The sequence below is a fragment of the Gymnoscopelus braueri genome, assembly GCF_963280865.1.
Source record: "Gymnoscopelus braueri genome assembly, chromosome: 12".
Taxonomy (NCBI): domain Eukaryota; kingdom Metazoa; phylum Chordata; class Actinopteri; order Myctophiformes; family Myctophidae; genus Gymnoscopelus; species Gymnoscopelus braueri.
The window spans coordinates 48,905,588-48,922,179 of record NC_137614.1 but is presented as its reverse complement, the minus strand read 5'-3'; the positions used below and the strand labels follow the sequence as shown (position 1 = coordinate 48,922,179).

General features: G+C 40.6%; 1 protein-coding gene across 1 annotated transcript; it reads left to right on the top strand.

The window, feature by feature from the left end:
- Positions 1-5,557: 5,557 nt before the first annotated feature.
- LOC308097718 (E3 ubiquitin-protein ligase TRIM35-like) lies at positions 5,558-7,382 on the top strand (the record flags this gene model as incomplete). Its single annotated transcript, XM_080445690.1, has 1 exon — positions 5,558-7,382. The coding sequence occupies one exon, from the start codon at positions 5,558-5,560 to the stop codon at positions 6,953-6,955; it is 1,398 nt and encodes a 465-aa protein (XP_080301816.1). The 3' UTR covers positions 6,956-7,382.
- Positions 7,383-16,592: the final 9,210 nt, after the last annotated feature.

Here is a 16,592-nt window from a genome sequence, read left to right as displayed (position 1 = left end):
TACATTGTACGCTCTAGGGTTTTTTGATTGGTTGAATCTGATTGAATTTTTGCTTTTATCCGTGTGTGTGTGTGTGTGTGTGTGTGTGTGTGTGTGTGTGTGTGTGTGTGTGTGTGTGTGTGTGTGTGTGTGTGTGTGTGTGTGTGTGTGTGTGTGTGTGTGTGTGTGTGTGTGTGTGTGTGTGTGTACTGGCAGGCCTGGACCAGTATGGCCGGCTGACTGACCCCATGGGCGTGCGGATGGCAGAGTTCCCTCTCAGCCCCATGTTTGCCAAGATGCTCCTGGAGTCTGGGACCTTCGGCTGCTCCAAAGAGATTGTCACCATCGCCGCCATGATGCAGATTCAGAACATCTTCGTCTTGCCGCCCAATCAGAAGAAAGCTGCTGTGAGTTGAAACTGAGGCTTACGTTGTACCATCGTTTCTCATCATCAGGTCTGGGAGACCACCAGGGGTCCAAAAGGGACTCTTACGAGTCTGTGACTCCTTAGAGTGTACAAATGGAATTAAATAAACACTCAGGATTTTACGATGTACAGGGGTGGGCAGCATTTATTTCCAGATAATACTGCCATACTGACTTTGATAAAGTGAGTGAAGGGCCACACATTGAAACTTAGTGCTGAATTATGTTAAAACTGCATGAATTTGGTAGACATGCCAGACTACTTTAAAATAAGGTCCTTGCTTTCACAACAAGAATGTTCAGTTATTTTTTTCTTCTTTTTTTTTTACAGCTGTAGTATACTGTATCACTCTGGTGTACTCTGTACGAGGTTACAATCAGAGGTGGACAAAGTACTCAACCCCAGTACTTGAGTAAGAGTACAGATACTCCTGGTCAAATTTACTCCACTACAAGTAAAAGTAGCTCAGTCAAAATGTTACTCAAGTAAGAGCAAAAAAGTAATTGCTTTTAAATATACTTAAGTATTCAAAAGTACATGCTTTTAAAAATACTTAAGTAAAAGTCTTTTGAAGTCCTCGACTACCTCAAGCACTGTCCCGTTGGCAGTGGCAATTATGTCCTCTGTGTTAAATACCCATACTTACGTGCTGCACATGTAAAAGCAAAGCAATACATCAAATCAAAGAACAAAAACACATAACATGTATAAAATACATAACATGTATGCATATAGGAGACACAGACACAGAGCGAGATTGTATTTACACCTATGTACACAGAAGGTAGGAAACGTTAGATAGGAGCTAAAATAGGATTTTTTTAGGAGTGGATGTTGTTAAAACCAGAGAGAAAAGGTGAGTTTTTAGTAAGGACTTAAAAATCTTGATGGACTTGGCAGAACTGATGTGGGGGGAGATTGTTCCACAGCTCTGGGGCCGCCACCACAAAAGCGCGGTCAGCTTAGTCTTCCTCGGGACCAGTGTGAACCCCACTGCCTCAAAAGATTATTATTTTCTAATGAGGAAATAACAGGAGTCACACATGAGTGACAAAGCATCGCTGACAAAGCTGCACTCAGATCACATTAATTATATTCAAGTTCTTAATGTACTTTGGTGATAATCTGATAAAGAAAATCTATTTGGTACAAATTCTCAGATCCAGGGCCATCAACTGTGACATTTTTGTCAAGATACAATAATATTCAGCTTCAACGATTAGGACATGGAGCTCACTTTAAACTGAGACCGTCTGTTCTAAAAAATAAAATAAAAAAAGAGTAACTGTCATGAAGGGCGTTTTGATTTTGATTACAGTGATTACACATATTTTTTCACCAGCTCATAAGTAAAGAGGACGTGGTCACAAAGAGGAAGCTATTGTCTGCATTTTCATATGTACCCACACGCACAACCGTTAACTTAACCAAAACAAGATGACGTCGACATGCACAGTGGCGAACTTCACCCTGTCAAAACAAGATGGCACAGAGACAAGTCGACTTGCTTGGTCTCTTGATACAACCTTTGATTTCCTATAGTAATACATCTCACCTGTGTGAGACATGACCTTTGACACAATCTAAATGTCTCAATAGATGAGCAGGGAGACAAAATATAGCCGCCCCAATTGTATAAGTTATATTGTATAAGTTATATTGTATTAACATACTCTACCATACAGATTGGACAACATTACATTTTATCCATTAAAAAAGGTTTCATAGTGCCTCTTTAAAGGGGTAGTTCACCCCCCAAATAACTTTTTTCTATTGATTACTCACCCCATGGAGCCTTGAATTCATGGATATTTTTTTGTTTTTGTCGCATTCCTTCCTTTATTATTTGATTATAATAAATTTAGCCCCATTGATTCCGGTAGGAGACACAAATGCATTTGTGTCTCCTACCGGAATCAATGGGGACACATTTATTATAATCAAATTATTGGCTTAGGAATGTGACAAAAACAAAAAAATATCTATGAATTCAAGGCTCCAGATGGTCAGTAATCAATAGAAAAAAAGTTATTTTGGGGGTGAACTACCCCTTTAAGTAGATCTCATGTCATTATTGTCTCCGCCAGGCCGAAAGGCATGGTGAGAGAGTATGTTTTACCCTCCGTCCGTGTGTGTGTGTGTGTGTGTGTGTGTGTGTGTGTGTGTGTGTGTCCGTCTGTGACCAACTAATCTCCGCCACCGTTGGCTTCATCGCAGCGAAACTGTGCACACACACTCCCTGGATGCCAATTCTTCTTCAAAACTTCTGCCCCAAATTTTTCACATGGGCCTTTTATAGCGCCACCAGGAGGCCGATTTGTGCTAAACATATTTTTTGACAGTACTACTACAGATTTTGTCCAAAAATCTCGCAAATCAGTATCTCTATAGTCATTAAACGAAACAGGTCTTTCAGATTTTTCATATTCCATCCTGATTGGCTAAAAATGGCTTCCAAAGTTTGCAGGAGTGCTTTGTTTTCAACAAAAATGCCTCAAATCATGAACACAGCATGCAATTTCCGTGAAATTTTGCAAAAGTACTCAGTACTTTAAAGCCTTCCTCTTTGTGGTCACAAAGAGGAAGCTGTTGTCTGCATTTTCATATGTACCCACACGCACAACCGTTAACTTCACCAAAACAAGATGACGCCGACATGCACAGCGGCGAACTTCACCCTGTCAAAACAAGATGGCACAGAGACAAGTCGACTTGCTTGGTCTCCATACAACCTTTGATTTCCTATAGTAACACAATCTCACCTGTGTGAGACATGACCCTTGACACGATCTAAATGTCTCAATAAATAGGCGAGCGGAGGGGGAAGCCAGAAACACGGCTAATGTGAGAGCAGAAGCAGAAGCAGAAGTGTGGGTGTGGCCAATTGCATTTTAGGGAAGAAAAAATAAACTGCCAACCTAAAAGTACTCAGTACTTTCCAGCCTTTCTAGAAATGTAAAAAAAATAAACATAAAAAAATCTTGGAAATGTAAAAAAAAAATACTCAAGTAAAGTACATATCCTCAGAATCTGTACTTAAGTACAGTACTCAAGTACATTTAATCCGTTACTGTCCACCACTGGTTACAATGAAAAGATTTCTGACATAAAACAATCCACGTCAATAACTTTTAAATGAGCCTATACATTTATACAGTATCTTATCTTAACTGATATGCACCGCTCCATAGGTCACTGATAAAACACATTGCATTATGTTATAAATATGGGCTCAAGGCTGTTTCACTGTTACATTATAAACATAAAACATTTGAGTACGGATGGAGGAGTGCAGGTATGTACTCAAATGGTAAATATTAATTACTATTAATTGGAGTCGACTTAAATTAATTTGTCTCAAAACAATTAACACATGGATCTACAAGCTGACAACACGTTGCACCGTGATACGTTATTAGCTTGTAGATCTGTTCCTTTTTGTCACGTGACACCTTCGCTCGACTCTGTCTTGGGGCATTGATAGCACACTGGTGTAAGAGCCTCATTATTGCACTGTATAATTGCTATAAATGGGATTGCTGGAAATGGGATAAAATCCTTTGGTCCCAAAGAGAACACATTGTATTAAGTGGGGGTCCTTGGCCTAATGCATATCATTCAAACTGGGGGGTCCTTGAAATGAAAAAAAAAAAAGTTGAGACTCACTGTTACAGTATGTACATTGTCACAGAGAAGTACTTCATAAAACATAAATCACATCTGTCTGATGTTTGACTCTGCAGGCTAGAGAACACAGGAAGTTTGCTGTGGCTGAGGGAGATCATCTCACCATGCTGAACGTGTATGAAGCATTCATCAAGGTATGTGGACTAATGCCTTAATACTTGGTTGGTTGTGCAATAACTGCACACAGGTACAGTAAGTTTAAGGCTGGACTTGGACATTCCCCGTAGACATCCATCCATCCATCTTCAACTGCTTATCCGGAATCGGGTCACGGGGGTAACAGTTCCAGCAGAGAGCTTCCCTTTCCAGAGCAACATTAGCCACTTCCCTCCTGGGGGATCCTAAGGCGTTCCAAGGCCAGGGTGGAGATATAATCCCCCCAGGTTTGGTGCTGTAATTTGAAGTCACATGATGAAACTTGATTCAATTATTAGCTAGTGGGACAGAGGTCAGAATCTCCATGTATGAGATCACTTCTTGTGTTTCAGCATGAACTCGCTTATATTTAACTTCCTCTATGGTTTCCGGTACGGAAATCTTTGTTAGAGGGCCGTTTGTTTACCATTAATATCACCATGTCCGCCAACACTACATCACCCTACCAAAAGGAGTAAAGGAGTGTAAAACCCTACTCACTTTCAAAACTGCCCTAAAGATACACCTTCAGGAGGCTGCAATTCGAAAATGGCCCCTGTCTAAGTCTTAACCTACCCCCCCTACCCCCCCCCCCCCTCTTTCATTTTCTTCTTTTGTATATATTTTTTTCTCTCTTCATACCAGTAACCTGAAAGCTGATTGTATGACATTCTGTATAGTAGTGTGTATATCTGTCTGTCTCCTATATGTCATAATGATTTGTGTGCATGGGGTTCTCATCTTAAAAAAGCTACGTGCTTAACTGAGTCTCCCAGTTTAGTAGACCTTGTATTGTGAATTTGTACTTCCATGTACTGTGATTCTCATGTCTTACTAAATAAAAGTACATCAATCAATCAATCACTGCCATAATCTCAAATGCAAATGCATTTCTGCCATCCGCCCTCAGTGGGTGAAAAGGTGATTATAACTGAACTTTGCATTGCAAATGTGCGTTGTCAAGGCTCTGCCCATTGCCAGTGATGCCAGACATGAAACAGGAAACAGAGAGGTTGCTAACCTTACTCCTCACACTGCAGTACTATCATCCTCACACACACGGAGAGACCGATAATAAGAATCACCTTCAGATCAAACACAACTTCCAGTGAGGAGGACAGACTGTCTTTCTACAGCTACAGGAGAGAATACTGACCCAGACCACTTGAACCTGCTGCTGACTCAGTCAGCTGAATGGACTTTAACAAGAACCAGGATTCAAAGTGAAAGTAAACTTCAGGGAACATTCTAGAGGAGGGAGTGTTACCACCACTGACTGGCTGATTTCCTGGCTTGAACAGTGTGTCTGTAGCTTCACTCGGAGACCAAATGGCTTCCACGTTGTCTCGCCCTGAAGAGGATTATTCCTGTCCTGTGTGTCGTGACATCTTTAAAGATCCTGTTATCCTGTCATGCAGCCACAGCTTCTGTAAAGCCTGTCTGCAGAGATGGTGGAGAGAGAAGGTAATAAAGGAATGTCCAGTTTGTAAAGAGAGACATTCAGTGGATCCACCCAGAAACCTGGCTCTGAAGAACGTGTGTGAGGCCTTCATACAGGAGAGACATCAGAGAGCTTCAACAGGGTCTGAGGTTCTCTGCAGTCTGCATGCTGAGAAACTCAAACTGTTCTGTCTGAAATGTCAACAGTCAGTGTGTGTTGTGTGTCGAGATTCTAAAAAACACACCGACCACAGATTCAGACCCATCAATGAAGCTGCACTTGATTACAAGGAGGAAGTCCAGAAATCACTGAAGCCTTTACAGGAGAAACTGAAAGTATTTAATAAATGTAAAACAAACTATGATCAAACAGCAGAACACATTAAGGTCCAGACTCGGCACACAGACAGGCAGATGAAGGAACAGTTTAAGAAGATGCATCAGTTTCTACAACAGGAAGAGGAGGCCAGCATCACTGCACTGAGGGAGGAAGAGTCGAAGAAGAGTCAGATGATGAAGGAGAAGATTGAGGGTCTAAACAGAGACATCTCAACCCTTTCAAACACAATCAGAGCCATAGAGGAGGAGCTGAGAGCTGAACACATCTCATTCCTGCAGAACTACAAGATCACAATGCAAAGGGTCCAGTTCACACTGCAGGACCCACAGCCGGTCTCAGGAGCACTGATAGACGTGACCAAACACCTGAGCAACCTGACCTTCAGAGTCTGGGACAAGATGAAGGACATTGTCTCCTACACTCCTGTCATTCTGGATCCCAACACTGCCTATCCAGTATACATTGTGTCTGATGATCTGACCAGTGTGAGACGTGGAGAGAAACAGCAGCTTCCTGACAACCCAGAGAGGTTTGACCGCTATGGCTTTGTCCTGGGTTCTGAGGGCTTTAACTCAGGGACTCAGAGCTGGGATGTTGAGGTTGGAGACAATACACACTGGAATGTAGGTGTGTTAGCAGAGTCCTTTCAGAGGAAGGGGAAAGGAGGGGGTCAATTATGGAGAATACAGTTAGATAAAGGTAAATACACAACAGACTCTTCAACAGGGTCAACCACTGTTCTCTCATTGAAGCAGAAACCTCAGAGGATCAGAGTCCAGCTGGACTGGAATGAAGGAAAGCTGTCCTTCTCTGATCCTGATACTAACACACACCTACACACCTTCACACACACTTTCACTGACACACTCTTTCCATACATTCACACTGGTCATACTGTCCCGCTGAAGATATTACCAGGGAAGGTCAGTGTAACTCTGGATAGTTAGACATGATGATGATGGGTGGTAAGAAGTACTTTAAAGGGGAACAAGTAAAGGAACATTACTAGTAGTATAGTGTCTATTTCGTCGCTGTCGGGCAGAAACCTCTTATCTCCATATTAAACACATTTTCTTCGTAAATGAACGCCCTACTTGTACTTCATCATTCTACAGCGTCACACAAAAGCATAAAAATGATGCTTATTTAAATCCTGAAAAGTAACAGTTTTGGAACATACTGTATGAGGTTTCCACCCGACAGAGACCATATGATGTGTTGTGTCTATGGATGACAATCAAGTGTCTAAAGTAACACTAGTCTCTGATCTGTGATGTCATCAACATGTTCATATGATGGGATGATTATGTTGTTATGAATAATATCTACAGTTTTTAGTTAATAACCATAACCAATAATTATAAATCCTATTATCACCTGTTTATTATCAATAATAATAGTAATGCTAAAACTTATGTAATGTTTATAATTAATAATGGTAATGATTGTTTGTTATCAATGATTATTATTATAATATTTTATGTTCAGAGTTAAATTATCAAAATGATAAATATAACTGCAAAGCGGAAATTTGTCCTTTGACAGTTTCTGACAAAAGTTTTTGAAAAACCCTGTCAGTTTAAGAGTTAAAGATAATTAACAGATTTTATGACAATCAGACATTTCAATCATTTACTTTTATGCCTGATGAAGGTCCAAGCGGCCGAAACGTTGCATCCTAAATAAAAACCTCTTTATAAGTGAAGACGGTGTGCGGGACTCCCTCTCTCTTCCATATTCAGCATTCATACTCCGACGCACCTGTCCGTTTGTAGGTGTGCAAAAGGACATATCCTAAAAATCATTCATGGTAAAATCTGTGCCAGGTCATGGCCTTCTTCAGCAATGCCATCACCCTACTCTTCAATTTAAGGGGACATTTATGGGTTTCAATAGCATCATTAAACATATCCATCTAGTTTGTTGATGTTTGGACAAACTGTCATTCATTTATGGCCACATTTGCACCAGACCCATGAATGAATGTATTTGGAACTGGTGGCTACACCTATTTGGAGATTTAAAATTCATTTTACACACCTTGTTCAACACTGAAACATATAATAATTTAATGTATATTCTGATTTGTGTAGCATCTATAGTTTTACTGTATAATTTATCAGACTAATGTACCAGTTCTGTATTTTCTTTTTTTCATTATTTTCATGTAATTATACCCAGAACAATAACACAAACATGTGGTTAAAAACGTTGATCCTACTAATGAAAATGACTGATTTACATACTGATATCCTGTCCTCTTGTAGAAAAGAATGTGAAGAATAAATAAATAACTGGAGTGAAATGTATGAATACACTTAAAGGGATAGATAAGGAGAAGGATGGAAATGAACAGGAAAACAAGACACTTAACTAAAATGATAGAGAGCCATCCTGTAGAGTTGTTTTAACTGTACTATGGTCTACATGCTCACTGAAATGCCCTGTTAACTGTTTATATTATAGTCACTCAATGAGATGGGAGACACAGTGTTTCTGATGTAATGTGTAATGGGACTGCATTCATAATTAAAGTCTGACTATCGAAAAGTTGAAATCTGAAGTCTTGGTTGTTTTATAGTGTACAATAGTGGATTTTCATGATTCATGACTGCATGTGTGATTCTAGTCTTGTCTTACCACAGGGTGTGTTGGCATGAAATATTTTAGTAACACTGGTGAGTAATTATTATTTAGTATTTGAAAAGATAGTTACATTAATGGTGAATTACAAACATGTTCAACATTTAGTGTTTTCTTTTTGCAGTGTCATAATAATGAGTGCATAACGGAAGATTAACATGTATTTTATTATAAACTATACTATATTCTAATCTATTTCTACAAAGCATCCTCATAAATTATAGAATCGCTGAACGAGTTTGGATGAATGTCAAATAGTTTTATTGAACCATTTTGATATCCTGTCACTTAATTCTGAGATATGAATGAGTTCTAATGAAAGATCTGTAAAGAAACTAAAAAAGTTAAAATGAGCTGCCACACCTTTCGTGTGATTTCAGATCAGCTGCATAAAATAACATATCTATATGTTATGACATCATACAGTATGACATTTTATATGTTAGCAGAGGTCAATATTTAAAATGTTTTATGAAACCACCAAGGTGTTAGGTAAAATACACAATAAGTGTGTTTTGTCTAATCCTCTGAATATCAATACATTTTTCTTTAACCACTTGAACCCCAGCATGCCTATTCTGAGGGGAACTTTCTGCGTCACTTTTGGGATAATTAACAGCATTTTTCTTAAAACTATTTAAATAGTATACAAAAAAGCCTATGTGTGTTTAAAGGTAGCTGCTTCGTTTATATGTGCAGTAGGTCTATGTCAGAGGTCCACTCGGTACAGATAGTGCAGGAAACGGGGGTTAGTAGTCGTTGTAGTGGTTGTATTCCATTGGCTAACCTTGCACCCATGTCTCTCTCTGTTGTCTTCAGCACCTGAAGAGTTCCCAGTGGTGTCAGGAACACTTCCTCAATTACAAGGGTCTCCTGCGAGCCGTGACGGTCCGAGAGCAGCTGCGTCGGCTCATGAACAAGTTCAAAGTGCCGCGTAACACCAGTGAAGGTATGTGTGTGTGTGTGTGTGTGTGTGTGTGTGTGTGTGTGTGTGTGTGTGTGTGTGTGTGTGTCTGCATGTGTCTGCATGTGTGTCATGTGGTGCCAGTACCATCATACAGTATCATGTGGAGTTGAAGGCGTTGAATTTATTTTTCCTGCCGTTGTGTTGCTGTCCAGGTGACCCTGATGTGATCCTGAAGTGCATTGCTGTCGGGTTCTTTGCCAACGCGGCCCGCATTCACCATTCAGGATCCTACAGGTGAGAGACCGACCATGGAGAAAGGAAGAGAAATGATTTTTATATGTCAAACGTACAATATGAAACTATTTCTCAGATGGGATGATGGCTGATTTAGCAGTCACACATGGACTGAGTCCGAGCTAGACGGCACACCTGTTGTGTCAGTCATCACCAAACACACACTCGGGCGTATCTGTCGTGGCACTTTGTTATGTTTTTGTGTTGTTTCCTAACTCGTGGCAGTGGTTCCCAAACTGGGGGTCGGGACCCAAATTATTTTCAGACGTTAATGTGCAACATTGTTTTCTCACTTAACAGTAAACAAACCAACATACAGTATAACTGTACAGGGTATATCTGAACATTTCTAAAGTTACAATTTAATGACTTTTAATTTTTGAGCGACTATTTTCACAACATTTATCTGTGGAACCGAGTCAAACTAAATGTAAATGCCTCAACTCCTATACAATTCCAAGTGCTTGTCAGGGTGGGGGGTCCCCAGTTCAAATATTATAATTATTTTGGGGGGTCACGCCCTGAAAAGTTTGGGAACCCTTAAACTAAGGCATGAGCTTGATGTCTGATTTAAGCGATCACAATGATAATAATAACCCACTGCCACTCCCTCTCAGGACTCTACGTGACGACCGTGAGCTTCTCATCCACCCCAACTCTGTGCTGTTTGGGGAGACGCCTCCAAAATGGTACGTTAAGTCTGTCCATATATATCATTGATAAATTCATTCATACACGTGGTGGTAAGTACTCAAATTCTTTACTTAAGTAAAAGTTTCAATACTGCAATATAGACATACTCCGTTACAAGTAAAAGTCCAGAATTCTAAATTTACTTGAGTAAAAGTACAAAAGTATTGGCATCAAAATGTACTTAAAGTACCAAACGTAATGGTACTAAAATGTTTGAAAATAGCAGATCTACAAGCTCACAACGCGTTGCGACGCGTTGTGTATATAAAATAGGGCTGAAGTGGTTACTGTATGTTTTATAATACAATAATGTATATCTGCAAAGTAACTAGTAACTAAAGTTTTCAAATAATTGTATTGGAGTAAAAGTACAATATTTGCCTCTGAGATGTAGTGGCGTAAAAGTATTGGAAATTGGAAGTACAAACACCTCAAAATTGTACTTAAGTACAGTACTTAAGTAAATGTACTTAGTCACTTTCCACCACTGTATATAAGGGGTCATCCCTATGTTCCCCGGGTTCTATGTTCCCCCACTAAGGTTAGGGTTAGGGTTAGGTTTAGGTTAGGTCCTATGTTCCCCGCTCTCCCTAGGAAAGCGGGGAACGATAAATTCATTCATACAATACACATACTGTATATTCTAGCAATGTTTTTGTTCTTTTTATTAAAGAAAATAAAAAAGTAGCAGTACAGAGATAGGTTTGCACCTGACAGTGACGATATGATTATTAATCAAATTAAATCTATCACATTCTGTCCTTCTCCAGGGTTATCTTCAATGAAGTGGTTCAGACTTCAAAGTACTACATGCGTGACGTGACTGCGGTTGAATCATCCTGGTTGGTTGAACTGGCTCCCCACTTCTACAAGCAGGCTAAGGTAGGCCGTAGAAACTAACACACTCATCCTCTGTTTGTTTCGCACCTCGGTCTGAAAAATGTGGATGTTTCCAGGGCTGCATATGGATTAAAGTTCTCAGTCGCCCCAACTGATATCAGTCATTTGAATTTGTAACTTTTGTAGCTGCTGTGAGCGCAGCATACAGTAACTGTCCATTCAACTCTGTGTGTGTGTGTGTGTGTGTGTGTGTGCCGCTGCACGTCAGCAGCAGCTGTTTATAAACAGAGCGCTGCGCATCACAGGAAAGATGAGAAGAAAACAATATAAAACATTTCGTCTCGTCTTTTTTCGTGAACTAAAATGAAGACAGATTTGAGCCCAAGTCCTTTTGTTAACTAACGTGCGCTACATTATTTAGATTTGCAAATGCACATTCCTGAGCCATGCGCATGTGCATTGCAACATTGCATCATTTTCACCAGAAACTTTGGGCTCGGCGCTACAAATTTCTGCCTCAGCGGGGCGCCGAGGCAGAAATGGTCTGCCGGAAACCTTGCTGTGACCCCACTTTGAGAACCAATGTTCTGTCTGTCTGTCTGTCTGTCTGTCTGTCTGTCTGTCTGTCTGTCTTTTCTCTCTTATCTCACTATCTCTCTCTTCTCTCTAAACCAGGGGTCTTCAACAGGGGGTCCGGGACCCCTAGGCGGTCCTCAGAGTTACTAAAGGGGGTCCGCCAAATCTTTGTGTGACATGATTTTTATTTTTTACATTAACCACTTGAACCCTAGCATCACTTTTCTGAGGAGAACTTTAGCCAAAAATAGCAGATCTACAAGCTCTAGATCGGCTATTTTTGGCAAAGAGTTATTATAGGTGTCAAGGGAAAAAAAAGAGGAGCCAAATGTTATCTGAAACACAATATTATACAATATTGAGGGGGTCCCTGCTTCATCTCTCTCTCAGCTAGGGGGTCCTTGGCCTGAAAACGTTGAAGACCCCTGCTCTAAACTCTCAAATGACACAGATGCTTTCCCGGATTGAATGTGTCTCTTCTTTCTTTCAGCATGGGTCGCTGGCCAGCAAGAGATCTCGGATCCTCTGAGAAGTGGAGCCGGCCCAACACTCACTGCTGTGACAGAAAGAAAATGGAGAGCACCTCATTTAACACACACTGTGCCCTATCCATCACACTGTATATAAAAAAAGATTGTACAATGTATTTACTTTCCATCTCCATCCAAGGGGCCCAATCTTGTTAGAATGGACACCGGTGAGTGGCACATCGTTGAGCCTCCACTCTCCTCTGTCTTTTGGCTAAAGATCAAAGTGTAGAATCTGTTCTTATCAGTTTAATATCTGACTGTTGTTGATGACCCTGTGCGGAGGAAGATGAAGTGATAGTATAGTATATCGACTGATTTAGTTGGCACGCTGGTGTCTCGCACCGAAAAGAGCCCATCTACAAGTTCACAATGCATTGTGAGCTTTTATATCATCTATTTTCCTCAAAGTAAGAGTTAAAGGGATAGTTCACCCCCAAAATAACTTTTTTTCCCTATCGATCACTGACCCCATGGAGACTTGAATTCATGGATATTTTTTTGTTGTTTTTGTCTCATTCCTAAGCCAATAATTTGACGACGAGCAGTGGGTTCCGGTAGGAGACACAAAGACTCAATGAGAGACGGGATATTATTAGGGACGTGTGGAGAAGTTGAGGGGCGGAGAGGCAAGCGGGCGCGGCCCTGTGAAATTCTCGCGCTTGTGCTTGTTTCGTGCACACGGCCGCGGGGCGGCAAGAGCTGGATTGTGGTCAGCTTTTTTTCCCCCCCGCTTCGCGCAGGAGGACAAAACAACAATGACTGGTCTCTGTGGCCCCAGACGCTCTGGGTGGGCGTTTTGCAAAAAAACAAAATAGTGGAAGAGCCATTCAGTGTCTGTCAATCACAGGGCCCTGAGCGCAGACGTTGATTGGCTCTTCCACTTTTTGGTTTCTGCAGAAGACAATGATAATGTGAATTCACGCGACCGGGATGGTTTGCCATGCCAGGCTATGGTTTACCAGGCTAAGACCTGGAATAAATGGTCAGATAGTAACGATTGTTTGCACATTACACTTGAATGAACAGAATACTCATGTAGATCGGCTATCTTTCGGTGCGAGACGCGATGCGCTGCCAAGTCTAATTCCGTCTTAACCCATTAAGACCTGAGGCCGCGTCTAAAAAATTCAAAATCCTAAAAAAAACTCGGAAAAAAATATAAAAAAATAATTTTCACGATTTTTCAAAAATAGCAGATCTACAAGCTCGTAGCGCGGCACTCGGTGCCGCGCTATGAGCTTGTATATCTGCTATTTTTGAATAGCCAAAGACATCTAAAGTGACACAGATGCGTTCTAGGTATCAATGGGTTAAATGGCGATCGGTTCAGAATGTTCCCCACCGGTGTCCATTCCTAGCATTGGCCATACAGTAGTGACCCTCCACCTGTGTACATATCAGAGCAAGGCTGAGATCCAGGGAATGACTGTCCTGTCACAGCCCTCCTCTGGTTCTCAGCTTCCATTTTTATTTTTTTAACGCTGTAGTATTTTTGTTGTTATTCCAGTTGGCAGCAGCAGAACTCGGAAAATAAACTAAAGACAAAGTGGAAAGTGAAGATGTTATATTTTGAGGGACTTAAACGTGGTTTATCTTTCGGTTTTAAAGTTTGCTTTACCCCAAACGCCTGGGTGCCTTTATGTTTATTAATTGGTTTGCGATATCAACCTGTTGGATACAGAAACGAAGCTTCGAATCAGATCTCATCCTTTTCATTTCTGGCCCCCCGAGATTTAAGACATTTTCAGGACTTTTGCTGCAGTGGAAACTGTGTAATGCGGTTTTCTTTGTTTGACCTTGAAGATTGTACAGCTGATGTGAAACTGTGAAAAAAGGACTTGGGACAGTTTGTCCGATAACTCTTTCTTGCCACTTAACTTCTGACTAGTTCGAAACGCAGTGGCCTTTCTACCTCTTGGTGCCAAATTTTTTCTATTAGCCATGATATTTCACATTTCATGTTCATATGGAATGTGCAAATAAACCGCGCAGATACAAAGCAGTGCAATCGAAAAAAACTCAAAAAAATCAAGTGCCATTTTGTTCCTATGATGATGTGAAGAAACAATGAAACAGTAGTGCTCATGTTTTTAAGCCATGTCTGTTTGGCCAATCATGACAGTGGTTCTTACATCACATTGGCATGCACATTTCATTAATTAATACTGCCATAATCGCTTGATATTTGGTATTATGAGGGGTTTACACTATGGTCTCGGAGGCACTTGCCCGTCGGGCAAGTACAGGTCATGTTCTACTTGCCCCAAAGGTCATGCCTACTTGCCCGAAAAGTACATAGTACACAGAATGAGTGCAACTGCTAGTTGTAAAAAGTTAGCATTGTTCTTCATGAATAGCCAGTAATATTTAATGAAGACGGAATGCACTTGCCCGTCGGGCAATCTGAAAGCAAACCCGAACGTTTTATTTACCACGGGGCAGTCGGGCAACCGTTTAGTGTCAACCCCTTCCATTCCATGACGACAACATGCATTTTACATTCCTGCTTTTGCCTTTGTTTGTATACTTAGTAAATTGTGTTAATCTGGACAAGTATTTGGGTCTGAAAACTTCAGAAGGTCTCAGTGGAGCAATTGAACCAAGGGTGTCATTTTGATCCATATGTAGGACCTGCTTTCATATCGGTAAAGGTTACTTGTCCTGAACTTTATTGACTTATGTCTGCATGGTTTTCCATAACAGTAGGTTAACTTCAGATCAGTGAAACACGGTAATCAAACTCTGGAGAAATTAACGCCATCAAAAATAAGTGCAATCCAATTAGTCGAGTCTATAAGTGAAGTACTCTTGCATGTTAAAATGGTACTCTTAAGGTACACTTTAAGATCACCTTGTAGCTTAAAAAAACAAAAACAATGACGTAGCCAAACATGTAGCCGCAAAAAAAATGAAATTGTTTACTCCCATTTGTGCTGATTACTCCTGACTCTGTATGCAGACGACACTCTGCTGCAATCTGTAGAACTGTAGTTAACTCAACCACCGAGGAAAGAGATCTGTAACCCTTGACATCTCTAAAACACACATCTTCAAATAAAGCCTTATGGTCGTGCACTGAAATAACTGACCCTATAGTCTTTATTTACAGTGGTTCTCAAAGTGGGGTGGGGGATTCGGGAACCCCCAGGGTTCCTTGAAGGTGTTCCAGGGGTTCCCCCGGCTAAATAAGTTAATATAGCATCAACATTTAAAAGTTTTGAGCTTGTATTGATGGGTTATTTATGAAATAAATTGGAATATAGAATTTAGTTTTTAAATCTTCTCTTCTGGGGGTCCCTGGCACAAAATCTTTTCAAAATGGGGTGCGCCGCAGCCAAAATACATGTTAATTTGGGGGTCCTTGACATGAAAACGTTTGAGAACCACTGGCTTTATTACATTGAATACATCCATGTTTATTATTGTCTGCCAGTGAAGTATACTACTCACTCCTCAAGGCCTGTAGTGTGTTATTTTTACCAGAAGGTGGCAGTGTTTAATCATAAATGGGAATTTACTCCTCTGTATTATGATGACTACTTGGAGGAGTTTTATACTTTGTATTTTCACTGCTAAAGCCCTATCATTAGAAATGTCTGTACTTCTGTCTATGCCAGGGGTCTTCAACAGGGGGTCTAGGACCCCTAGGGGGGTCCTCAGAGTTACTACATGGGGCCCGCCAAATCTTTTTGTGATAGGATAGCCTATATTTTATTTTACATTAACCACTTGAACCCTATAGCATATTAGCCAAAAATAGCCGATCTACAAGCTCACATGTGAGCTTGTAGATCGGCTATTTTTGGCAAAGAGGTTTGGTTTAGAGGGGAAAAAGAGCAGACCAAGTACAGAGCCAAATATCAAGTTTACTAAGCATTGAATGTTTAAGTGGTTAAATGTCTAAAATAAACATAACAAAACATGCATTTACACGACACTGATGATAGTCTATGAAGCTGAGTATGAAATCTATGAAAAAGTTGAATCCGCAAGTTCCTGCAACACAATTATATACAATATGTAGTGGGGGTCCCTGCTTCATTTCTCTCAGCTAAGTGGTCCTTGGCCTGAAAATTGTTGAGGACCCCTGGTCTATGATGT